The 25,964-nt window shown below is 43.8% G+C and overlaps 1 protein-coding gene across 8 annotated transcripts in view; it reads left to right on the top strand.

Annotated features, from left to right (window-relative positions):
- Positions 1 to 25,964, top strand: part of ARHGEF6 (Rac/Cdc42 guanine nucleotide exchange factor 6) — a 165,898-nt gene that overhangs the window by 97,053 nt on the left and 42,881 nt on the right. For 3 of the 8 annotated variants that reach the window (XM_030845012.3, XM_030845015.3, XM_030845016.3), the window contains 12 exons: positions 118 to 177; positions 2,153 to 2,299; positions 5,313 to 5,399; positions 6,210 to 6,288; positions 7,510 to 7,655; positions 8,714 to 8,851; positions 10,419 to 10,439; positions 11,622 to 11,715; positions 12,846 to 12,935; positions 15,145 to 15,244; positions 17,240 to 17,294; positions 19,185 to 21,593. In XM_030845012.3, the coding sequence (XP_030700872.1) occupies positions 118 to 177; positions 2,153 to 2,299; positions 5,313 to 5,399; positions 6,210 to 6,288; positions 7,510 to 7,655; positions 8,714 to 8,851; positions 10,419 to 10,439; positions 11,622 to 11,715; positions 12,846 to 12,935; positions 15,145 to 15,244; positions 17,240 to 17,294; positions 19,185 to 19,325 (1,158 nt within the window). In that variant the 3' untranslated portion in view covers positions 19,326 to 21,593. Of the gene's footprint in view, positions 1 to 117; positions 178 to 2,152; positions 2,300 to 5,312; positions 5,400 to 6,209; positions 6,289 to 7,509; positions 7,656 to 8,713; positions 8,852 to 10,418; positions 10,440 to 11,621; positions 11,716 to 12,845; positions 12,936 to 15,144; positions 15,245 to 17,239; positions 17,295 to 19,184; positions 21,594 to 25,964 lie in introns of those variants that run through there. The other 5 variants (XM_030845009.3, XM_060292531.1, XM_070044698.1 and 2 more) reach the window with 5 other exon arrangements.

Genomic DNA, 25,964 nt, shown 5'->3' with positions numbered 1-25,964 from the left:
TCCCTCAAAATGTCTTCTTTGGATCCCTTTGCAGCCACACCCTCCTCCCACCCCTAAGCCCTGCAATCACTGCTCTGTTCTCCTTTAATATTGTTTTAAAATGTATTCCTTTAATAGGACACGCATCCCGATCACCAGGATATTCTGAAAGCCATCCTAGCATTCAAAACTCTCATGGTAGGTGACGCTCTAAAATTATAACTCTCCATTTTGTATGCTTTGTTCCTAAAAGCGTGACTTGTGTGTAATGTTTCTTTCCTTCTGCAAAGGTCTCTAGAGTGGAAACAATAAGCTCTAGTGACCGTATCGCAGTGATTGTTTCATTTACTGTTGTCTTCCAAACATCATGCTTACCTGTGAAAGGTTGCCAGGCTGAGGGTGTAAAGCACTCATTTGAAGTCTCTGCCACATTAAGCATGGCTGTGTAGGTGGGGGGTTTCCTTTTGTCTCTTTGTCTTTACCCCCGTGTTACTCACCTTATGTCTGTGCAACTCGTCCTTCACTGATCGGCATCAATACCGGATTCGTCTACTTATGCCGAAAGGTGTGAGTCTATTCTTTGCATATGAAAAAGAAATCCTTCATCAAATCTAGAAGGAAAAAGAAACCCGACTAAAATACAATTGCTGTATATAGAGTGCTATCAAAGTTACCTTTTATCTTGAATCTCGAGCACAATGGCTTAGTGTCCTCTTGAACCCACTGAGGTAAAACTGCTTGGTGGCATTTTAGGAGGAAAGAAAAGGTTATTTGGGGTGATTGATTAAGTTGAGCTTAATTTTAGACATTTCTGTAGTACTCCAAGTGATGGGGATCAACGTTTAGTTATTGATTCTTGCTGTAAGGGTGTTATGCAACATTCACCATCACCTCGTTTTTATTGCTGTCGAAAGATCTGTACCTGACGTGCCCACAGTTAAACAGCAAGTTGAAGACCAGAGTGTAAGGTATCAGGTTAAAACTGCTGTTGTAGGTAAAAAATGGTGGAATATTGGCAGTTTGACATGGTTCAACCTAATGGAACAGCCCACTGAAACCCATGACATTTATAATTATTTGTATCCCTTCTCTTTTTTCCTATGTAAATTGAGTATAAAATGTCTCATTTGAAAAATGATATTTCATTCTAATCATTTTACATGTTGTAAAACTTGCTTTGACGGTTATAGTATACTTATTCCCATTCTAGGCCTCAAAAATATGTGTACAATGAATTTATTTCCTCAAGTTTCCATTTACCTGAAAGGGGCAGCAGAGCTTTTATAGAAAACATGCCCCAAAACACTATGATAGTCATTTGGAAACAGGAACATAACTAACCATATGCTTATTTTCATACTCAGTTTGGAGTGAATACTGTTAAATTATTTTAAGATAACTTCACATTTTCTGAAGCAGTGAGATATATATGTATATAGTATATACTGTGTACAAATATATAGTAGTCATACCCCACGTGTTATTTCTTGGCTTGTATTTTCAGTTTGTATTTGTGAAATTCAGTTGTATCCCTTTTTCCAATCCTTTTAGGGATAAAAATTAGCTTAGTACTTTTTCATAGCAATCTACTACTGGTCCCCAAACAAAGTATAGGGCAGTGCCTGTGTTTCATTATAAGATCAGTTTGATTCACTGCGGCAGAAGGAGTTTAATTTTCTCTTTTTCGATAACTCTTGGAGTCATTTTGTAAAGTAAGATGTCACTTGGTTGGAAACTGAGTTAGAAAAATAAAATTGCTTTGTAACAAAGCACGATTTATGCAAAGGTAGGCAAGATGGAGAGGAGCTGGAGCGAGCAGGGACGCCGAGCAGCAGATCTGAACCTACTGGTCCTGTTTGATGTGATTCTGCTACTTGTCTTCCCTTACTCCTTGTGGGGAGGGAGAGGCAACCCCCTTCCTTCTACCACTTTATCTTGATGTTTTGCAAAATGAGAAATGGCTCCTCCTTACAAAATGTTTAGGGGCTGAAGGCTAGAGATTTAAGGTAGTGAATCTTTCCGTCTGTCCGGAACGGACCAGGTGATGGGACTCGTGGTGAGAATAGGGACTCAGCGGAAATCTGATAGTCAAGAGCCGCTTCTTACTTTAGCCTTGTTTTAGGTCTGTTTCAGAAGAATTCCTATTTCAGTATGTTCTGCTTTGGTTCTGTAGGGGCAGTGCCAAGACCTCAGAAAGAGAAAACAGCTGGAGTTGCAGATACTTTCGGAACCTATTCAGGCATGGGAAGGGGAGGATATTAAAACCTTGGGAAATGTGATCTTTATGTCGCAAGTAATGGTGCAGTATGGAACATGTGAGGTAAGAGGTTTCAAATCTCAACACCCTTTCTTCCGTCTTTTATATATTTCTTCCTTTATTTCTTCTTCCATCAAGGTCAAATGCTCAGACTTTTCGCATCAGAAACTGAGCACCTGTTCTTTGCCCAGCCCTCTGCTTGGTGCTGTGGGAGCAGTTAAGAGAAAAGAACAGCCATGATCTCTGCCTTCAAAGAACTCATTAGAGACAGATTAAAACCCAAGCTGCAGCTAGAAAACAAACCAAAATAGTCAATGCCATATCATGCCATCCCTACAATAGATTCCACAGAAGTTCAGAGAAGGGAGAGACCAAGAAAAGACTGTATGCAGATAGGACTTGAGGAGGGGGCCGTGAAGAGAGAGGGGGAAGATTTTGTAAGGGAGAGGTCATTCTTATCTCAGGAGAGAGCAGGGATGTGGCCTTTTTTCTTCAGCGCACTGAGCCAGCCAGTTTATTAGGAGCAGAGGAAGCATCCTGGGCAGAGTGAAAGAGCAAATTCATTGGGTTCAAGAGAGGCAGGTTGTGAAGAACCTCGGATGTCAGCCAAGGATATTTCAGCTGGACTCAGCAGGAAACCATGTGAGGCCTGAGTAGTAGAGAAACAGGGGTGAAACGAAAGGGGCGTTTCGTTGTGACAGTGACAACCTGACAGCTGTGTATGTCAGCTAAACTGGAGGGGATGGGGCTAGAGACAGGCCATCTGGGTTGGAAAGTGGTAAGTACCCCCCAGGAAGGTGGTGGCAGAGAGAACGAAACTTAAGGGGCAAATATGAGACCTGTTTAGAAGGGAAAGCCTGTAGGAAGTGGTGAGCCAGAGGCTAGAGGAAATGACGGATGTCATTTCAGACCTGGTAACTTTCAAGTGATGGTGGGTATCCAGGAGGAGATGACTTGTAGGCAGCTGTTGAAACGGTATAGAAATGTGGGTAGGAGGTCAGAGTTAGAGGCAGAGGTTTACATGCCCCTGACAGATGTGCCTTCTTGGGAAGTAAATATCCAGAGAGAAGCACAGAAGCCTGAAGATGGATTATGTCTTTTAGGAAGGGAGCGGGGTGGGGGAAGAAGGTTGATTACATCACCTGGTGTGATTTGTGGGGTATTACCATCGTCTTCTCCCTCCCCAAACATCTTCCTCTACTCCCTGACAGGTCTCTGTCAGAGATTCCTTACTGTGGTTACCAAAGGGGAAAGCGGGGAGGGATAAATTAGGAGTTTGGGATTAACAGATTCAAACCACTATACATAAAATAGATAAACAACAAGAACCTACTATATAGCACAGGGAACCATATTCAATATCTTGTAATAACCTAAAATGAAAAGAATCTGAAAAAGAATATGTATCTGAATTACTTTGCTGTACACTTGCAGCATTGTAAATCAACTATACTTCAATTTAAAAATTGGAAAAAAAAAGCAATCTCATTTAAAATGCAGATACCCTGTGGAAGGTTAATGCAGCAACTCTAACAGTCTTTCATACCTTTGGGATAAACCTCTTGGGTAAAGCAAGGATGAATCAGTGCCGGAAAAAGACGAAGCAGGGACTCCCTGGCTGTGCAGTGGTTAAGACTACACGCTTTCAGTGCAGGAGGCTGGGGTTCGATCCCTGGTCGGGGAACCAAGATCTCGCATGCTGCACGGCGAGGCCAAAAGATTAAAAAAAGAAAAAAAGACAAAGCAGAAGATAGAGGAGAATCAGGGGAGTGTGGTGTGTCGTGGAAATTCTAGGAGGAGCATTTGAAAATGGTCAGCCTGCTGAGTGCTGCAGAAGGGTCAGAGGTCAAAGAGTATGGAGACTGGGAAGAAGCCATTGGATTTCTCTAGAAGGCAGTGATTGAAGACTTTGAGAGAGCAGCAGGGGTGCAGTTAGAGAGGGATCAATGGGGAGAAAACAAAGGCAGCAAGTAATTTGGCAATAAAATGTCAAGAAATAGGGTGTTATGGCTAAGGCGCCACAGGGGGCAAGTGAAAGCTTATGAAATGGACAGGAGATGTACATATGCTAAAGGCAGCAGAAAAAGCCAGTTAGACAGGAGAGGCAGCTGGAAGCAAGAGCAGGAGATGAGACCAAGCAAGAGAAATATGTGAGAGAACGCAGAACACTTGTTAGAAAAATTAGCCTTGAAAGTTGCTCTTCTCAAGCGGGAGAAAGGAGACGGAGCCAGGCATGAGGATAATTGTAGCTAAGATGGCCGGATGCACGAGCCCAGTGCAATCTTTGGCATCTACTCACTGCATGTCTAAGGGGTTCAGAGAAGCCTTCGTGTGTAAAATTTCCTTTAGTGCCATTTTAAAAAGTGTCTCCTTTGTTTTATATGGGTATAATAATTATTGTGTAGTTATTGATTAACGGTAATTTTAGGAAGAGTTTACCATACATGTTAGGGCATAATAAATTTCCTATCACCTGAAAACCCCTTTATTTGGCCACTTTTCAAAGTAAAATCATTTTCACTTTGAGAACATTGAGACTTACATTGTGCTCTGGTTGCACCTTGGGCAGGAAGGCATTAACTGTGTGACTTTTCAGGCTTACATGCTTGGGAAACAAGCATGGTTGTTTGTATTTAACTCTTATGTATAGGAAGGACACAGATAAACTGGGGGCCTATATCCATTTTCAAAGTAAAATTAAATGCGTTTTATACTTTTAAGTTGGATATCCTTTTTTTTAAAAAAAAAATCACTGTGGGGGCTTCCCTGGTGGCGCAGTGGTTGGGAGTCCGCCTGCCGATGCAGGGGACGCGGGTTCGTGCCCCGGTCCGGGAGGATCCCGCATGCTGCGGAGCGGCTGGGCCCGTGAGCCATGGCCGTTAAGCCTGCGTGTCCGGAGCCTGTGCACCGCAGCGGGAGAGGCCGCAGCGGTGAGAGGCCCATGTACTGAAAAAAAAAAATCACTGTGTTTCATTGCCTTATATAAGATCTATGTTACAAAAATGATTCCAGAAATTCTTAATAAGCAAAATGTGCAATTTATATTTTTCATTTAATCTTTTTCCTTCCACTTCAGGAAAAAGAGGAGCGGTACCTCATGTTATTTTCAAGTGTCTTGATAATGTTATCTGCAAGTCCTCGGATGAGTGGCTTTATCTATCAGGTTAGTAGATTTCATATAAAAGCAAATAGCAAGACCCGTAATGAAAACAGGTTTCCATCCAGATGCAATATTTCCACTCCGGCATTAAAGGCTCCAGCCAGAAAAGACAGAATGTTCTGTCTGACCCTTCATGTAATTAAACAGTTTATAAGAGCAGATGTTCCTTCTCTCAGAGGTGTATGTGTTAGCATAATGAGTTTATCCTGAATGTCCACTGCTCTGGTTATAAGCTAGATTATGAATGTGTAAATAGAAATTGAAGTCTGCAACTAGATGAATTAGCAACAGAATTTTCCAGGCCCATATCATATCATTATTGCTGAGAAAATGTAAAGTTGAGACTTGCCCCTATGGTTGTCTTATTACAGTCACATCACGTGACTCAAGTTTCTGAGATGGAAGTCATTCAGCTCCTTAGGAAATTCAACTTCCTTTAGTCTGCTCCCAAAACACGGAGTACTGTAAGTTACTGTTGCCTATATCCTATCTTGGCCTAGCGATTACTAATTTTCATGAAATTCGAGTTTCTACTTTGTTTTCTGATGATCAGGAAAATGTGTTAGAAAAGTAAACTGTGATTAAATCCTGACCTTATGGTTTAGGGTGTGTTAGCAAAACACAACCCCCATTTTCCCCTTGCTTTCTTGTCTGATTAAAATTTAAAGTGGGGAAACATATTATCTATTGACAGACCAAAGAAATATGTCTCTCCATAATTCACCAGTGATTCCTAAGAGGGTCAGAAAATCTAACAAATAAGCAGAGACATGTATAACCACAGAATTAATGGGGATATTCTTTTTCTGGTAGGGAAAAATACCAATAGCAGGAATGGTGGTGACTAGACTAGATGAAATTGAAGGGAATGACTACACATTTGAAATCACTGGTAGGTAATTTTCTCTTCTTCATGTAGCTACTTCACATTCTTTTTGAAATGCAGTGGGGTTGAAATAAATAAGTGCTATTATTTTCTGTTATAAAATCCGTGAGCAAGTTTTACATGGGCATGGCAAAGCATATTACATTTCCTGGGTTAATTAGTCTACAGCAATAGCAGGGAAACCTCCTGGTCATTCAAAAGCCTCGGCTTTGCCGTTAGTTTCAATCTTCTCTTGTATAAGAGCTATTTGTTAGAGCTAAGAAATAACAAAATGGACCGATGTAAATGTAATTTTCTCTCCCTTCTGTCGTCTGTTCCCTGGTGGCAGAGGAGCCATTTTATCACCAGCCTATGAATTAGCAAGATTTGGGTGTGTTTTTAAAAAGTGCTGAAAAGCCGTGAAACTTTCTTCACAAATTGAGCAAAATGCCACACCTCCATAATGCTCTGTGACATTTTGGCCTCTTGTCCCTTTTTCCAAACCTGTTTGATATCCACCTGATGGTTGCACTTTTTGCACTGACACGACACGATGGCTAACACTGGGATGCCGGCCGCAGGCTTTACCCCCTTCTTTCCCAATAGGGAGCCCGAGATTTGGTGTTGGCCCAGAGATTGGAACCAGTCTTAGTTGGATCTTGCTTCTTCTTTTTTTTTTTTTTGCGGTACGCGGGCCTCTCACCGTTGTGGCCTCTCCCATTGCGGAGCACAGGCTCCGGCCCGTGCAGGCTCAGCGGCCATGGCTCCCGGGCCCAGCCGCTCCGCGGCATGTGGGATCTTCCCGGACCGGGGCACGAACCCGTGTCCCCTGCATCGGCAGGCAGACTCTCAACCACTGCGCCACCAGGGAAGCCCTTGCTTCATCTTTGATATTGGGTAAAGCAATACAATATTCTCATTTTAGACTATGAACTAGATGGACCCTGTGCTTACATGTTTGGATTGGGAGTTTGTTTAGCGTGAAGTTTTCTACTACTTCCAAGATTCTGTAAGTGGTAGAAATCCAGGATGGTTTTATAAACCAGATATGAGCATTTATGTCTTTACTTTATTATCAGAGCTTATCCGTTCCTGATAGAGAAGTTTCAACAGGGTTAGCTCATAGGTATGAAAACGCCTGAAAATAGACACCCAAGGCCTAGCTGCAATGAAGTGTGTTTATGAATGAGGCAAGCTCAAGCTCCTCCTTGCCTTTTGTTTCCAAATGCTCCTGATCGGGTGATGCAGGTAACATAGTAGAGAGAATTGTGGTCCACTGCGGCAACAACCAAGGCTTCCAGGATTGGCTGGAGCATCTGTACAGGCTGATCAGAGGACCCGCCTCTTGCAGTTCCTTATCCAAAACATCATCATCATCTTGTAGTGCTCATTCCGTAAGTACTCCATCTGTCCTGTCCAGGGATTATTGAGTCTCTCGTCAAATCTTGCCTGCTGAGGACTTACAAGAAGTGGTGAGCATGCCCTCAGCCTTTGCATAGTCTGTATTTGTAGGGTTTGAAGTACAGTCAAACCTCACTAATTCTGGTTTCTTGTTATGGAGGGAGACCCATCCCAATGAACAGAGTTTGACTTAGAGGTGTGCAGCTTTGTCTGACAGTATTAAGGTACTCCAACTAACTGCTAGCAAAGTTTTTCTGGCCAGAAGTCCTGCTAAGATGTTTTAGTGATAAACAGCATTTATTTTAATCAGCAACCACTACGTTCTTTTTAATAATGTGCTAAGTCAAAGGAAATAGTTTACCTTCGTGAGTACTTGAACATCTCCATGCAATCTCATTTATGCATCACATTCCCTCAGTAACCTTTAAGGGTGAACTTTGAGCGTTGTCTCCTTCCATTTTATCATAAATTTAGAGTTCACGGAATTTGAATTGATGAGATTTTACTGTACTTGCCGAGTGAGATTGAAGATGTGCTGTGTTGTCTGTTAACACTCAAACCTGTGATGCCCAAATTCCAGTTTTGAGCACAGTGTGTGGTGGAAAGAACCAGGGCTTTTGGCATCAGATCTGGGTTCAAATCTTGGCTTTGCCAATTGCTGGCTGGTTACTTCACTTTGCTAAAGTTTGTCTTAAGTTCTTCTCAGGAAATAACCTATTTAAGTGCCTAACTGAGTGCCACACACATGACCAAACTCATTAAATGTTGACTGTTACTCCACTTTCCTTCCTTAGAGGGGAGAAAACACCTAACTTGAATGAAATTCCAGGACAGAGGGAGGGCAGGATCATGGGATGTGGAGTGAGTTTTGTGCTGTTCCTTAGAGACCCCAGAGTCTTGACTGGAAAGCGCCAGTTCTCCAACTGGAGACTTGTTTTCCCGTCTTTTCCTTTCCGGGGCTGCCTTTGCGGATGCAACAAAGCTATTGCTGTTCTCTCAGTGTGTGGCCCAGGGGGCGGGTTCAGATGGCAGATTGCCAACATCTCATCAGACATTCTCCCAGTCTTTTAGCTCTACTGGACAGCCCCGAGGACCCTTGGAGCCTCCTCAAATTATAAAACCGTGGAGCTTAAGTTGTCTGCGACCTGCGCCTCCACTTAGACCATCAGCAGCGCTAGGTTATAAAGAGGTAATTTTGCTACATATGGTATAAAATGCTTCAGACAAGCTGATTTCGTAGCTTATTACAAAGAGTTCTGTGGGCATGTGCTAGAATTGATGATAGGTGATACATGTCAGTCAATCTCGAATTGCTAGACTCAGTGATTTTTTAAAATTAATTTTCCATTTCCGCATTGTCCATCTACACATATTTCTTGAATATCCACAAGGTTTCTGTGCACTGCCTGAGTTTCCCTGGTCTCCCCCTGGAGTGCCTCTGGCTTGCCTTTATGATTATATGATAATTCTATAAATAGGTCATGATGTACACACATCTCAAACAAATGCCACTTCGTTAGCATTGAATTGCTAACCAAGCAGTCCCAACTCTGCATTTGGAATCATTTTGATCTCTTAAACCAAATCAGTAAAAGTCTTATGGGACCAAGCCGTGGGTCTGAACTATGAAAGTCTGAATTATTTGCTGCAGTGGAAAGAGAAAAAGAATTTAGTGAAAGGAGTGTCTTTTAAAAAGAGGCTTTTAAGCGACAACCCTAGAGAACATCTGATATTTGGGTAGAATGCGGATTTCAAGGTGTTTTTTTTTTTTTTTTGTCTAGAAGTGGCAGTCAGGAAATGTCAGTCACTATCTTCCATAACTGTGCAGAGCATTACCTTTTCCATCCAAACGGTGGTTTGTTTTTTTTTTTTTTTTCCCCTAACAAGTTTCTCATCATTTCAGCTTTCGGAAAAGATCCTCATATATTAGTAACTATTCTTTAAATAGGTCTTACCGAGTGAAGATTTAAGTCTGTGACAATTATGAGACGTGTGTTAGAATTATGGTGCAAAGGCAGCATATATTTTTGTGTCAAATGTGTGTTTTGATGAGTGGCGCAGACTTAGCTCAATTTTGAGTTTTTGATTTAAAACACCATGCTTCACTTAATTGTTTCACTTAATTGTTGCCTCCAGTTCTTAGTGCAGTAAAAGTAGGACAATATTTGGATATGGGAGGATTTTTTGATCCTTTTAACCTGACATGATAGGAGAAATAATCCTTGAGCCAAATCTTTATTATGTACCTCTATTCAGAATTTGGCCAGGAAACAGCCCCACAGGTTGGCTTTGGAAATTGACCAGTGATTCCTGCAGTTATCCAATTCTCTCCTCTGATTACCTAAATCAGGAGTGCCACTTCATAGTTACCTAAGTCCCCTTTTTAATGATGGATATTTTGTAATTGTCAGTTACTAAGTTCAAATTAAGGTGAGCTTTGAAGGGTAAAGTTGACTTAATCCTTCACAGAACTAATCCATTAAAACTAAGGCATGATCACTTTGTTTCTGCTGGGAGATGTGTAGTTCAGTTATTTTCAGCATTTGTTTTTCTGCACAGAACTGTATTCCTTGGGCTTTTGCATGATGATATTGCATCTGAAACTAATGTGGGAAACATGATGATATTCTCTCTGTGTAATTTATGATAACACTAACATTTCAAATGTTGTTTTAGAATTATTGATAAATGGATTTGGTCATTATAACCATCGACCTCTCACGCTCATCTTCTCTTTCTTTACATATTCACTTTAGAGGATGTCTTATATCTTAAAGGTAAGGGTAGAACGATATCTTTGGCGTACAGTGACATCATATAATGCTGTGCTGTAACCTTTGATGAATGAAGCTTTCCTTTATGCTTGTTTTGTCCCTTGTTACAATTGGTGGCTAAAATATGAAGATACAATTCTGACATGTAAGTACTTTCTTCAGAAAAGTAGGCTCTTGTGAAATATGTGCGAAAATGTCATCTTCTAATGCCTCTAAAATGTCTGTTTTCCGTGGGGTTTTTTATATGCTCTTTCTATTTTTCCTGTTATTTTTGTCACATGTGAATTTTTCATGTCTGTCTGTTTTCAAGTCTAAGTGGATCACTGAGGCTAAGTGGAAGAAATTAAATTCTTTGTTGCAGTTATTTTTAAGGTAGTGATTGTTAACCACGCATCCTGTATATACATTGCATGGGAGATTGGAATAAGATGATCACTGTTTACTTGGGTACTTAATGAGCACCTTTTTAGACCTGCTGGTTATTCATATGGCAAAGGCAAATCCAATAATTCATCTCTCTTTTTTCTACTAATTAAAAATATAACTTTATAGATGTATGTTTAAGCTTGCTGTAGGTACGCTATGCCTAACCCCAAATTATTTATCAGGAAATCCTTCATTTGGCTCTTCTCTCTGACTACAGGGAATTTACTTAGTCTCTCTGCCTTAATTTTCCTGTCTCACAAATGGAAATTGATATTCTTCTTTGTGGAACTGTCGCTAAGGAGAATTTATTTAAATAGTTTTGAAGCTCTTCAAAAAGTGGTCCATACCCCATTAATAGTTACAATTGTTATTTCATTCCCTTAAAGCTGTATCGGTGGGGAATATAAACCAAGTTAGGAAATACTGTTATTTCTCTGGGATTGACATCCATTACTTTCTCTGCAGATGGTACCCTGAAGGCATTTGGCCTCCTGGAGAAGCAGCCGTATCTGCAGTAGGCCCACACCATTCTTATTCCCATCTCTATGGCAATTGAGAGGACAATAGCATTGCCTCGGTTTCATTTAACCTTTTAGAGTTTATTGGAACCATTTTTATTGTGTATAGTATTAAATCCTGATACCCTCCTAAATGAGACTGTCAAAAATAAGAGAGAGCCATTCTATTTAATTTCATTTGCTTTTTTAATTTGTGTTTTGGGGAAATTTTTAATTCATAAAGAAACCTCTATCCTTACAGGAATCTGGTAAAAGCCCCAAAACGATGAAGAAGTTTCTTCACAAAAGAAAGACCGAAAGAAAGCCATCGGAGGAGGAATATGTCATCCGCAAAAGTATGTGTTTCGTACTTTTAGAAAGTTGGTTATGGATGAGGAATTTTTTGAAAGAAGAGGATTCGAGCAGTATGTTCTCAGCATCACCTTTGACATAAAGAAAAATGCATGGGAAGGCTTGGCCGCCACCTCTCAGCTTTTGCAATAAGCTGTCTCCTGCTGCTTTTCATGTCGTCTTAGGCAGACAAACCATCTATATAGTTTTCATGTTGAACATTTGGCTCTACCTGGTTTAGAACCACTAAAGGGACCCATTTGCTATGGAGACATTTTTTTCTTCCCTCTTAGTTTCTAACACCTGAGATATTTGCCTTTACTGAGATCGACTAAATAGGCCCAAAGCCTGAGATCCTCTGGAATTTTAATGTTCAGTGATGTTCTCAGTTAGGCAAGGAGGCAGCCTGCTGGCACATAGAAACAGGGCTGGGTTTAGAGGCAGGCTGCAAAGTCGGTCAGCCAATCGATATGCACACATTTGCCTCTCTGGGAACAAGGTACTCTGGGACACACATGAAGGAGTAAGCGATGTATCACCAAGGGGTGACAGAGCTGTGTGTATCAGTCCGAAATACAGTCTGGATAAATCTTTGCTGGACTCTAGCTTCTGCTTCCCCTACCCCTCACCTCACCCCTGGATGTGCACAGCAGCGTGTTAACAGTCATTTCTAGAATGAGTTGGAGGCGGTTGGGGGAATGAGAGGGAGAATCAGTGACTAGGCTGGCTGGTTGGGAAAAAATGGGTGGGATTAATGGTGGAAAGCTTCCTAGAGAAAGTGAGCCTTGAAATTTGATGGAGAGGAAGGGTGTGGTGTATGGGATGAGAACTGAGGCCAGCGCCAAGCCCAGGGCTGGCCTTGTAGCCTCTGAGACACTGGCAGGACCCTCCAATTTCGAACTCCAAGTGGCTTCTGGAGCAGGCCACTCTCGGTGCTGAACTCACTGGTGCCCCATCCCTTTCCCAAGGTGGATGTGTCTCTGCTCCACCATGCCAGCCGGTCAGCTTTTTCTCCTGCCTTTCATTAAGGCCACTGGTCAGAGAAGCCAGTGCCTGGCACCCGAGTGCACTGCATCATTTCGAGGGTCCGGAGGCATGTATCTCCTGAGGAGTCACGATTCGTTATACTTGACAGGTACGGCTGCTCTGGAAGAGGACGCTCAGATTCTGAAAGTGATCGAAGCCTACTGTACCAGTGCCAACCTTCAACAAGGCCACGGCTCAAGTAGGTTCCCCCAAACCACTTTCTCTAATGAGTGATGTTTCTCTGCTGCTGCTCACTGCCTCTTAGAAAAAGAGAACAGCAACCCAGATGGGCTGCAGGGTGTGTAAAGCAGGTGACTTGCAGCAGAGGGGCGGGCACAGGGCTGCATCTTTCAGATAAGCTGCTTTTAGCTACCAAGCGGTTTGTTTACCCACTGTTTCTTTTCACCCAGAGACAAAGAGAGATGCAAGAGTAAAAAAGTTGGAGGTGATAGAAATGAAAATAAATTTTTTTTTAAAGTCACTCTCCTTTGAAGTACGCAGATACCTTCACCAACACTAGTTAAAGAGCCCAGAGAGTTCCTGTGTCTGTGAACTGATGCTAATCTCTTCTTATAGGCAGATTTGGAAAGGAAGTCAAAATACTATCTTTGATCAGCTGCATATTTAAGCAAACAGAGCTTCACCAAACTCAAGTTTCAGAGTTGCTCTGAAAATCTGGAAATGTAGCTGCTTAGCAGGGCCTTTTGAGAATGTCTACAATTTATCAGGGAGCCATTAGGTGAGGGTATTTCCCCCAACAACTTTCAGGCTACAAACTGAAAGCGAGATAATACTTTCTGATTCATCCTTGTGCTTTTAGAAAAGCCAGGTCACATCGCTTATGTCCTTGGTCTTTCATTATTATGGGCATTCAGGATAGCTGGTGTGAGGGTCTTGCATCTGTGTAGGAGATAAGCTCTCCATAATGTTCCATCTGGACAGCCACTGAGAGGCCTGGCTTGAGTGTGGGCAGGGCTTCCTCAGTGGACTGCCCTGACCGATGCTTCCAAAGTAACATGTCTCTCAGGTCGTCATGGGGAAAGCATTCTATGTGGAAGTTGACACATTTGACTCTGAAGGGGGGACTGTCACACCTTCTGCTTCTCAGACCAAACCTGCCTCTGGCTTTGGGCATGCCCAGCCCTGATAACAAGGTTCGAGGAGTCAGGAAAAGAAAGTGAGAGCAGTTTTTATTGCAAAAACGAGGAAAGAGAGGGGGGCAAGGAGACGCCAGAAGCAGCAGCCCTCATACGAAATCCGACCTCACCTCCCGCCACCTCCTGTCCTCACACTGACAGAGACGGGAGATTTGCTCAGAGGTGCGGGCAGGCATTCTGGCCTCAAGAACCTAATTTTCCCCCACCCCCGTCCTCCCTGGCCTCCCTTTTTTGTGTGGAAAGTGTCTAGCATAGTGCTTGGCACGTGGTAAGCGTTTTCGCATCCTGGTGACCGACACCCTCCATCCCTCTCCAGCCAGAAGTCCTGCACCCATAGAAGCGGCCGCTATTGTTTCTCGCTGCATCCAGTCGGTTGGTTAGTCGGCCAGCCTGCTATGCACTTATTAAGCACCTACGAAGTACTGGGCCCCGAGGAAGGCAGGGACACATCCACCTTGGGAAAGGGATCGAGGTTGAGTGAAGGCACTGAGTGTTCACAACTGGAAGGAACTTGGCTTAGAAGAGAGGAAGCCAGTGGCTCTGAGAGGAAGGATCCAGAAGGGACGGGGAGGTTGCAGGTGCAGGAGAGCTGTCTGGTCAGGTCCCATGGCTGCTCTGTCACCTCTTCCATCCCAGAGCCTGGAGATGGTGAGCGGAGAGCAGTAAGGACGCCCGCATCTTTGCTGCTGTTGTGATCATCTCCCCAACGCCCCCTCTACCCTCCATCAAAATGGTCTTCACCGACCCTGCTTCACCGTGTAGGATGGTAAAGAGAACAAATGGGAGTGAGTGATGCTTCTGAGGCCCTTTAAGCATGCTGCGTCCCAGTGCAGTGCTACGTTCTGCATGATTTTTACTCAAATACAAAACCCACGGGGTGTGGCGTGCCGTTCCCCAGAGACGCGCAGGGAGGAATGGTCACTGGCTGGCTCTTTGCTCTGGAAGAGGCAAAACAGGAAAAGATGGGGTCTTGGTTGAGGACAATTCTCACAGCAGCCTTTTCACATTGTGTTTCTGAATACAAAATGTGCCCCCGGCCCCCAGGATGGAATCAGTGTATTTGGCCATTTCGAATTTCTCCCGTCAGGAGGATTTCGTCAGCAGATGTTGGATGACTACTCTCGGGGCGCCAGGCAGCCGGATGCCGTCAACAAAGACTCCTCAAAAACCACAGTAGAAAGGAGCTAACCCCCAACAAATAGTCTCCCCTAGTAAACTCCCTCCCTCGCCTCTTGCCGCCCTTGTCTGTAGGTGCCCGCAAGGATTCCGTTCCCCAAGTCTTACTCCCCGAGGAAGAGAAACTCATCATTGAAGAAACCAGAAGCAACGGCCAGACCATCATTGAAGAAAAGTGCGTAGAGCGGGCTAAACCTTTTCTGATTTTTCTGGGGGCTGGAAAGAAGGTTCTGGCAGGGCAACGTGGCTGTGGCCAAGCCTGCACGGAAGGACAGTCCCTCCTCATCTGAGAATGTGGCCCTCTTGGCTGACTGTACAGTTGGGAGCCTGGGGAGGGCTGCCCGCCACAAAGGGAAGGGGAAAGGAGAGGCAGAGGAGGTCAGGAAGGGACTTCAGGGCACGCAAGAATACCACTCCACATGCGGTTTGGAGGCATTGGGAAGGCCATGGCACCAATTCCCTTGCCCAGAGGGATGCCTCTCACATTTATTGACTCAGGCACTGGATTTTCACATACTTGACCTCATTTAAACTCCTACCGCAATCCTGGGAGATAAACGTTACTTTCACCACTGTTACAGATGAGGAAACTGAGATTCAGGGAAATTATGTCCCTGACTTAGCTTTGCACAGTAGTGAGGGTGACCTAACGGGGGAAAATCAGGTTAAGTACTTGTATATACTTGAGTCATTTCTGAAGTCAGGCCTAAATTTGCATAGGACAGCGTGTTTCACAGTGCTTGGCATCGTCAATGTATTTTTCCATCTGGTGTATGAAGTGATACGACCAAATGGTACAGCACTTGGGCTCAAGAGAATAACAGCCCTGATTCAACTCCAGATTCTGGTACTTGTTAGCCGTGTGACCTGGAGCAAGTTCCATCACCTCTCTGTGCCTCAGTTTCCTCATCTGTAAAATGGGTATGATAGTAATACTTTCAGAGTTTTTGTGAGGTTAAATGGAATAAGAAGTACAAAGGCTAGCACATGATAATTACTCAATAAATGATGATCGTTATAATTACTATTATTATAGCTATATTAACCCCTACAATGACTTTATGAGGTTTTCAGGGAATGTGATATTATCCCCATTTTGTATGTGAAGAAAATAAGACCAAGAGAGGATGAGAAGAAAACTGGTTACCTAAGGTTAGAGGACTGGCAAGTCGTAGGGTCAGAACTGGAGCCCAGATCTCCAATGTCCTTGTCCAGGGAGAGAGCCAGAGAGGAAATGACTCTTCCACAGTTCTGCCAAGGCGCTTTATCCTTTTTTGGAATATATGGAATCTTTTAGAAATAATGCCCCTGACTTTGTGTTTGTGTCATGTACGATGGTGTAGGGTCAGATAGGTGAGAAGGGCAATGCCATAGCACAGATAGCGTAGGATAGGCAGGGCCTGGTGACACCTCTCATTACAATATGTCAGGTGATGGTCCTTCCTGCCCCCAAGAGAGAAATCAAACCTTATGAGGAGCCCTAGTCTCTTTTTTTTCTTGACTTTTCTTTCTTTCTTTTTTTTTACATCTTTATTGGAGTATAATTACTTTACAATGGTGTGTTAGTTTCTGCTTTATAACAAAGTGAATCAGCTATACATATACATATGTTCCCATATCTCATCCCTCTTGCATCTCCCTTCCTCCACCCTCCCTATCCCACCCCTCTAGGTGGTCACAGAGCACCGAGCTGATCTCCCTGTGCTATGCGGCTGCTTCCCACTAGCTATCTATTTTACGTTTGGTAGTGTATCCATGCCACTTTCTCGCTTTGTCACAGCTTACCCTTCCCCCCCATTTTCTTTTTATTTATTTTTAAAAATTGAAGTAGAGTCGATGTACTGTATTATATAAGTTACAGGTGTACAATACACTAGTCTGTTTTATTTTTTTAGTACTTGCCTAAGCTGGGAAGCAAGCAGCAGAGGAGGAGGGAAGTGTAGAAAACGTGCGGTGACACGGTGTTAGAAAGAGCTTGTGTGATGCTGGTTGTTAGCCCATAAAAATGAGAAACACAAGGACCATTCATAGCAGTATCTCTTCCGATTCACCAGCAAGACCACTGCTTTTCAGGATCTGTATGTCTATAAAGCTGCTTTTCTTCTTAAGTATCACTTAACAATATCTCAGTGCCATCTATTAATCTATGAACTTTATCTTTGTGTTCTAGGAGCCTTGTCGATACTGTTTATGCCTTGAAGGATGAGGTCAAAGAGCTGAAACAGGTAATGAAATTCGAAAGTCGTTTTCTCAGATCCTAACGGGCCTGCTCCCTCTTCCCTGCTGCGCACTGGTAGATGCCCTCAGGAGAAGGCCAGGAGCAAGGTGGTGAGGTGGGGGTTCTTAGTTCCCTTGTGTCAGCCAGGTGGGTTTTGTTGATTTTACCACGTGGCCTTGGGTTTCAATTTCTGCAGCTTGCCTATATACCTATTCAGGGATTTACAATAGGATCACAAACTTAGTTACAACTTCATGTTCCCTGACTTTTGCAAACAGAATTTAAGAAAAGATAAGTCAGTCATGAGCATGTAAGTGTAAACAGAACCATAAATCATGATTCGTGGGCTCCTCTGCAGATCTGATCCAGTGCTCCATGAGGGACACTCTCCCTTGGGTTTGAGGACTGACTGTACCTGGTGACAGGGTAAAGGATGGATTGAAGGGAGAGAGACCAGAGGCTGGAAGACCACTTAGGAGGTTATTATAAAACTCAGGGTGAGACGTGATAAAGTCCTGAGCTGAGGAGGGAGAGCCGCTCAGGCTACGGAGGAGGGACACAGATGTAAAGGAAGGCACATCGCAGAGTTAGAGCCTTTGGAAAATGGCGCCGTGATGTGGGGATTAAGAAAGAACCAGGGATGGAAGATGAGTCTTTTTACCTGGGTATCTACTTTGTTTTTTGTTTTTTTGTTTTTTAATTGAGGTATAGTTAGTTTACAATGTGGTGCCAATCTCTGCTGTACAGCAAAGTGACTCAGTTATACACATAGAGACATTCTTGTTTCCTATTCTTCTCCATTATGATTTATCACAGGATATTGAATATAGTTCCCTGTGCTATACAGTAGGACCTTGTTGTTTATCCATCCTATATATAATAGTTTACATCTGCTAATCCCAAACTCCCTGTCCTTCCCTCCCTCAATCCCCCTCCCCTTGGCAACCACAAGTTTGTTCTCTATGTCTGTGAGTCTGTTTCATAGGTAGGTTCATTTGTGTCATATTTTAGATTCCACATATAAGTGATGTCATATGATATTTGTCTTTCTCTTTCTGACTTACTTCACTTAGTATGATAATCTCTACTTGCACCCATGTTGCTGCAGATGGCATTATTTTGTTCTTTTTTATGGCTGAGTAGTATTCCATTGTATATATGCACCACATCTTCTTTACCCATTCATCTGTTGATGGACACTTAGGTTGTTTCCATGTTTTGGCTCTTGTGAATAGTGCTGCTATGAACATAGGGGTACACATATCTTTTTGAATTATAGTTTTGTCTGGGTATATGTCCAGGAGTGGGATCCCTGGATCATATGGTGGTTCTATTTTCAGTTTTTTGAGGAACATCCACGCTGTTTTCCATAGTGGCTGCACCAACTGACATTCCCACCAACAGTGTAGGGGTGTTGGGTATCTACTTTGATATGGTGGTGCCCTTCACGGAAATCAAGAGCCACAGGAGGAAGAGAAGTTTGGGGGGTGGGGGAGAGATTGAGTTCACTTTAGGGCGTAATGAGTCCGAGGTGCTTGTGACACATCTAAGCTGGCATTGGGGACTGTGGACCTGGTGCTCATGAGCTGAGATGAGGTCAGTACCAGAGAGACAGGGGAGGCACCCATGTAGTTATTTGAGTTGAAAGAGAAGAGGCACTAAGTGAAAAGTGTGTTGAATTAGAAGAGGGCCAGGGCCAGAGCCCTAGAGAATGCTTGTATTATATCTCAAGGGATGGTCAGCGAGAAGTAGAACAATCAAGAGGCTGCCTTGTCTTAGAAGCTGAGGGAGAGGAACTTGAGGCAGGAAAGTGTTGTCACTGCCAAGAGACCGAGCAGGAGGGGCCCTGAGGCGGGGTCCCTTTGTTTGGTAACCAACCAACCTTTTCCCACCATAGGAGAATAAAAGAATGAAGCAGTGCCTGGAAGAAGAGTTGAAATCAAGAAGGGACCTAGAAAAGCTGGTCCGGAGGCTGTTGAAGCAAACTGATGAGTGTATGCGGGCCGAGTCCAGTAGCAAGCCCTCCATTCTCCCATAACCATCACAGTGCAGCTGGAGGGTGCCCGCAGGGCATCGGGAAGTGTCCAGCTGAGTGATCTGACTCAGCTTGCTCACTTCTCTGGTTTTTATTTCGTATCTTAGTGTCTCTCTCTCTCTCTCTCTCTCTCTCTCTCTGTTTGGTTCAGTGTTTGTTGTTGTTTGGTTATTGGTTGGTTGGTTATTTTTTTTAACAGAGGTCAAAGCAAGAGGGGGTGAACATCTCCCCAGTCTTTTCCATTCAGTAAGCAAAGGGAAGCTAATGTAGGCAAATGACTTACATGGCCTTCAGATGGCTTTCAATTCATAGTGCCTCTTTACCAGCCATTATCTCGGGTCACTCTTTTTGGGCTGGCTGCTGTCCCAAAGTGGCCGGCCATGGCTTATTAAATGTGAACTTGACTTTCTCCCCCAATGCTTTCCTGTTCCTGGCAGCCCCTCAGTACCTGATTTACTGAAGGCAACACTTCTGGAACTCCAACTGGCGTAGGGTGAAAGGCTAACACAGTTTGCCCAGTGATCCAGCTGCCCTTCCCTGGGCCGTCCTCAATGCACACTTTTTTTTAATGACTACCCTATTTTGTCTATAAGACCAAGAAAACCGTAGTGCCCTCCCTCCTTTCGTGTTGGTTTACATTTTAACTCTGGGACAGAAGCTCTGGTCACCCATGCCAACACCAAGTCCATTAGCAAATTGCACTGGACAGTCCTCCCCTTCAGTAGCAGAGTTGCCCATCTCTTGCCAGTGCATGGTAGGTTTTGTCCCTAACCTTCTGCCTTGCGTGTAAGTTTTCTATTTCCGCAGTGCTTTTAGCCAAGCATACCAAGCGGTGTGTCAACTGGTGTGTCTGTGCTTTGCTTTTTAAAAATACAGACTGTGAGCACTTACTTTTTTCTACATCACATATTCAAATTGCGACTTCTCATCCTTCAGTCCACACTTGAGGAGATGTTGTGCCCTAGCAGACAGCTTTAATTCCCTTGATTGCTCTACCATATATGCTGTGAGAAGCTGTGATAGTCACCAGCCTCTTCGAGTAGGACTCTAAGCATTATTTGCAGAAACGTGCTGTTGGCCCAGTTTGGATAGCCGGAAAGAAAGGGCCGCTCTAGTAGCTGTGTGCTGGCTACTAGTGAAGCTGATTATTTGGAACTGGTTGACTCAAGTTGCTTGTTGAATCAAACCCTCGCCTTTGTAAGCATCTGGGAAATTAGAACTGTGATAAGCCAGGTTTAGAAGAGGGTCACAGGAGGGCAACACACATCCAAATTCAGCACAGTTGAAAGTTGGCCTGGGGCTGTAGGACAGAGCAGTGCAACCTGCCCCTGTCTGTCCCAAAGACGGGAAGTTTGGCCAGGTGGAGGAGATCGCTGGAAAGAGAGACCAAGGACCAGTGGACTGAGCAAAGTCGTCTCCCACATACATTTGATGGGTGCCTATAAATGTGGGTTTTGTGAGTGTTGTTTAGGAACCAAACTTGAAGCTTGAACTCCCCAGCTTGTTAAGCCCTTTTCCTTTCTAGTACAGGGTGGGTCTCAGTTCCCATAACTACATGGTACGGGGCTGTTGACTGCTTGCTGCACAGCAGAAATGACACCGTCCACGGGAAATGGACTGTTCCTGCAGACCAATCTCAGCCAGCCACACCCAGCTGTCTTTGGAAGCCGAAGACCGAACAAGATTGCTAGGAATGGCTGTTGTTCTGTTTATAGCCCAACAGTTTAGAGATGCCGTCCTTCATCTCCAAATGGAAAACAACAGTAACAGCAACACAGATCATAGCATCTGCCCTGTCTGTGGTTAGTCAATGGCTTGCAATAAATGTGCAAACTATATCCATAGGAAACATTTTTGTGATTACAAAGTACTTTAGTTGATAAGGTATATAGGATTGCTTAAAATATTGAAAGGTCTTTATTTTAAAGAGACGTGTCCATATGCATGTTTTGGGGACGTGGCCCTTCTGATGAGAGGCCCTGTGTACTCTGGGTAATGTAGCTCGTGCAGAGTGGTGTCCGCGCTCCCACTCGATAATCCTATATGGGAAATGAAGCCATGTTAACCTGACGGCAGTGTCTCCATAGTTGTGTTGTTTACAGTACTCTATAAATGGGTCCCTGTTACTCTGTAGTCAAACTGCTGCCCTTCGAGGCCTTTCAGTTCCTCTTCTGTCATGTCCCTTCTTACACAGCTCAAATTTTCTAACTTGTTTTTATTTTGAAGACTTTTAAACTGGACATTTTCAATAAATAAGAATAACAATGCTTCATAAAATAAGTCCTGTGTTTCTTCTTCATTTTCTTTTTCTTTCTTTTTTTTTTTTTTTGCTAGCTGGTGTGCAGAAAGATTTCTCATGTTGTGTCAGCTTCCTCTTCTGTTTCCCTCATTAGCTATCCATGCTCATCAGGCCCCTGAACCAGCTTCTACCTTTTTCACTCAGGCCAGATGATATTTGTTCCCCACTTTAAAGAGATAATACATCTCTTGAGAGAGAACCTTCTGTAACTTCTCCACCCCTCTCCTCCTGCCCCCAACCTATAAACTGTCTGTACCTCTTCTCACCATTTTCCTTCCAATATAAGAGAAAGAGATATTCACTTGCTTGTTCAAGCGTATCCCTTGATCTTTAGTCTGGTTTCCATCCCTCTTTGTATTTTGCAGGATTTTGTCAATTTTGCTCTATTTTGACCACAGGTGGAATGCTGGGGTCAGCGGTCAGGATGAAAATATTTGCTCCACCCTCAAGATAGATACACTGGATATTATCTGTTACTACTCAGCATCCATTCCTCCCCCCACCCGCAACCCCAAGGCTAAAAAAGCACCTAGCCCAGACTCCCTTGCAGCTAGGGTTCCGATACAGTGTGGGTTCTGATACATTTTCACTTCTGCCAATGAGATGTCTTTGTGCAATGTTTGAAAAGATTCAGTTAGCAGAGGCTATCTTCCTGGGGCTTGTTGGCTGGCAGGAGGTTCCAAGGATATGTTCGTGGCTTCTGTACTACCTATGGGTGACAGACTGTAGTGGCAGCAGCATCTTCTGAAACTGGATTTGGATTACAGCTGCCGTGTTATGACCTTGAAGCCATAGTCAGTGGAAGCCCCCTGACTTCCACTTCTGTAGCTGTCTATTTTTTTTTTTGGCTGCATTGGGTCTTTGTTGCTGCGTTCAGGCTTTCTCTAGTTGTGGCGAGTGGGGGGCTACTCTTCGTTGCGGTGCGCGGGCTTCTCATTGCAGTGACTTCTCTTGTTGCGGAGTGCGGGCTCTAGGCACACGGGCTTCAGTAGTTGTGGCACGCGGGCTCAGTAGTTGTGGCTCACGGGCTCTAGAGTGCAGGCTCAGTAGTTGTGGCACACGGGCTTAGCTGCTCTGCGGCATGTGGGATCTTCCCGGACCAGGGCTCAAACCTGTGTCCCCTGCATTGGCAGGTGGATTCTTAACCACTGCACCACCAGGGAAGCCCCTGTAGCCATCAATTTTATAGGCACCTGATATTACCTTTCTGCCTCAGCGTAGGAAGCCGAAGCAATAGCTGTAACATGGCACCTCCCATGTGCTAGGCTCTGCACTGTTTTACATAGTTAAGCTCCTGTAACCCTTGCAACAACCCTATGAGGTATTCACTATTGTTATCCCCATCTTACAGGTGAACCAAGGTACAGTGGTTGAACAATATGCTAGTATGTGTGTAGCAGGGATTTGAAACCCTGGTCCGTCTGCCTCTCGAAACCATGCTCTTGCTACTGCATCTCCTCCTCTGCACTTGGTACTTGCCAAGTCAGCTTCTACCTCGGCCATCTACTCTCCTGAAGTCACTGATGAGCTCTTACTGACAAATCCAGGGAGCGCTTTTCAATACCCATCTTGACCTCTCTGCAGTTTCTGACCCTTGCCTCCTTGATAAATCTCTCCTTCCTGGGCTCTCATGATCCCAGCTTTCCTGGCGTTCATTCAACCTTTCTGACCATCCCAAAGTCTCCTTTGCTGGATCTACCTCCTGCCTGTCCCCTGAATGTTGCTGATCCTTGACACTCTTTGCCTCTTCTCTTCCTTTCTATAGCCTCTTCCTAGACAACCTTGTCTATTCCTATAACTTTATTCATCAAAGTGTAGATGACTCCCTGGTCCATATTTTTCCATCCTGACCTTTTCTCCTGAGCTCCAGACCCATGGATGCAGCTACCTTGTGGACATCTCAGCTTGGACGTCCTACAGCACCTCAAACTCAGCATGTCCCAAACTGCACTCCTCATTCATAGTCCTAGATCTGCTCTTCCAATGTTTCCTATCCCAGTACATAGCACCCCTGGCCACTTAGTTGCCCGAACCGGAAAAACAAGTATTGTCCTTTATTCCTTCCTCTCCCTCAACCCTGTATAAATTTATACATTAACCCTTTATACATTTAGTCATCAAGTCTTAAAATTTTTAACTCTGTTGTAACCCCTGAACTTCTCCCCATCCTCCGTTGCCTATTTTTGATGCTTATCATCTCTCCCTCAGACTAATGCATCTCTTTGCCTCTTGTAGTCTAGCCTCTTGGGTGCCAATAGTCTGGCCTCTTTGGTGCCAGTAGAATGATTATCTAAAAGATCTATGTCATTCACCTGTTTAAAAATTTACTCTCTTTCTACTCCCCGCCACACTCAGTAAAGTTGGATCTCCTTGAATTTCTTTTAAGTCCCATAATATGCCATTTGCCCTGCCTAGAATCCCTTTCCCATCCCTGTCCATCAAGCAAATTCATTCCTTTCTATTTAGAGTCAGCTCAAGTATCTATGTGAACTCCTGATTTCTAAAATGCATGTACATATGTATCTCTGCATGTATATGTGTACATTTATATGTATGTAGTGTGTATGTATGAATTAGGGTTGCCAGATAAAACACAAGATGCTCAGTTGCATCGGAGTTTCAGCTGTACATCAAATAATGTTTTGGTATAGATCATGTCCCACATACTGCATGGGATATATTTATACTAAGTTTTTCAATGTTTACCTGAAATCCAAATATAACTGGGTATCCTGAATTTTTAAAAAAAATTTTTTTTTTGGCTGCGTTGGGTCTTCGTTGCTGTGCACAGGCTTTCTCTAGTTGCGGCGAGAAGGGGCTACTCTTCTTTGAGGTGTGTGGGCTTCTCATTGCAGTAGCTTCTCTTGTTGCGGAGCATGGGCCCTAGAGTGCATGGGCTTCAGTAGTTATGGCACGTGGGCTCAGTAGTTGCAGCATGCGGGCTCAGTAGTTGTGGCTCGTGGGCTCTAGAGCGCAGGCTCAGTAGTTGTGGCACGTGGGCTTAGTTGCTCTGTGGCATGTGGGATCTTCCCGGACCAGGGATTGAACCTGTGTCCCCTGCATTGGCAAGCTGATTCTTTCCCTACCCTGAAATTTTATTTGCTAAGGCTGACAGCTTTAGTACCTACATGTATATACATAGGCATCTAAACACATACATTTCCTAGGGGAAGTGACATCCTAATAGCAATGAACACAGCTGTGCCCAGAACTTGGTTTCTAAACCCTATACTCTGCACTGGAATGAGGGCTCCTTGGAGAAATGGCCGATTCTACGGCTGAGGCAGGAAAGGTACAAGATGAGCCTGGCACATCTTGTTCTGCCAGAAAGTAATGCTCAGAAATATGATAGGGGCATGTTACAAAGACACAGGTGCAAACTTGAAGAGGCTCTTACTGGCCAAATAAGGGAAAATTTGAGCATGAAAATACAGTAATGAATTTGAAAACATTGGAAAAAGTAGAAATCTATGTGTCCATATTGATAAATAAGTAAGTGGGGAGAAGGGGAAGGCTCTTGTTTACAGTACCATGCTGAGGGTTGACTGGTAAACGTGGAAGGAACTCTGGAGTTGGAAAATCCCCGTTTTGCAGCCATCATAGTAAAGACCGATTCAGGCAAAAATTATCACTGGGTGTTAAAATATAGAGGGAAACGTTGATGACGAGCAAGTTACTTGTATGGTCTTAAAGTGTTTCCCCAAAGAGTGCTTACTAGTTGCAAGGTGGAAAATAGTAACTCTAGATAGAGTGGGGAAATTGGACAGCACTTTAACTGAGTGATCAAAATTCACATCAACAATGAGAGGCAGGGACTTCCCCGGTGGCGCAGTGGTTAAGAATCTGCCTGCCAATGCAGGGGACATGGGTTCAAGCTCTAGTCCGGGAAGATCCCACATGCTGTGGAGCAACTAAGCCCGTGCGCCACAACTACTGAGCCTGTGCTCTAGAGCCTGCGAGCCACAACTACTGAGCCCACATGCCACAACTAGTGAAGTTTGTGCACCTAGAGCCTATGCTCCACAACAAGAGAAGCCACTGCAATGAGGAGCCTGTGCACTGCAACAAAGAGTAGCCCCCGCTCACTGCAACTAGAGAAAGCCCGCGAGCAGCAACAAAAAACCAATACAGCCAAAAATAAATTAATAAATTAAATAATTAAAAAAAAAAAGCAGTGGGAGGCAAACAGCCGTCATGTGCCTCCAGATGTGATATGCTGTGAAGGACACAACATCGTTTATGTAGTTTTCCATCCAGGAAAGCATAACCTGAATTTAATCATGAGGAAACATCAGACAAACTCAAAATAAGGAACACTTTTTTTTTTTAAAGGGGACAGATTG

Source organism: Globicephala melas, chromosome X, assembly GCF_963455315.2.
Source record: "Globicephala melas chromosome X, mGloMel1.2, whole genome shotgun sequence".
NCBI classification, from domain to species: Eukaryota; Metazoa; Chordata; class Mammalia; order Artiodactyla; family Delphinidae; genus Globicephala; species Globicephala melas.
The sequence above is the reverse complement of the archived record's forward strand: the minus strand, read 5'-3'. Positions and strand labels throughout refer to the sequence as shown.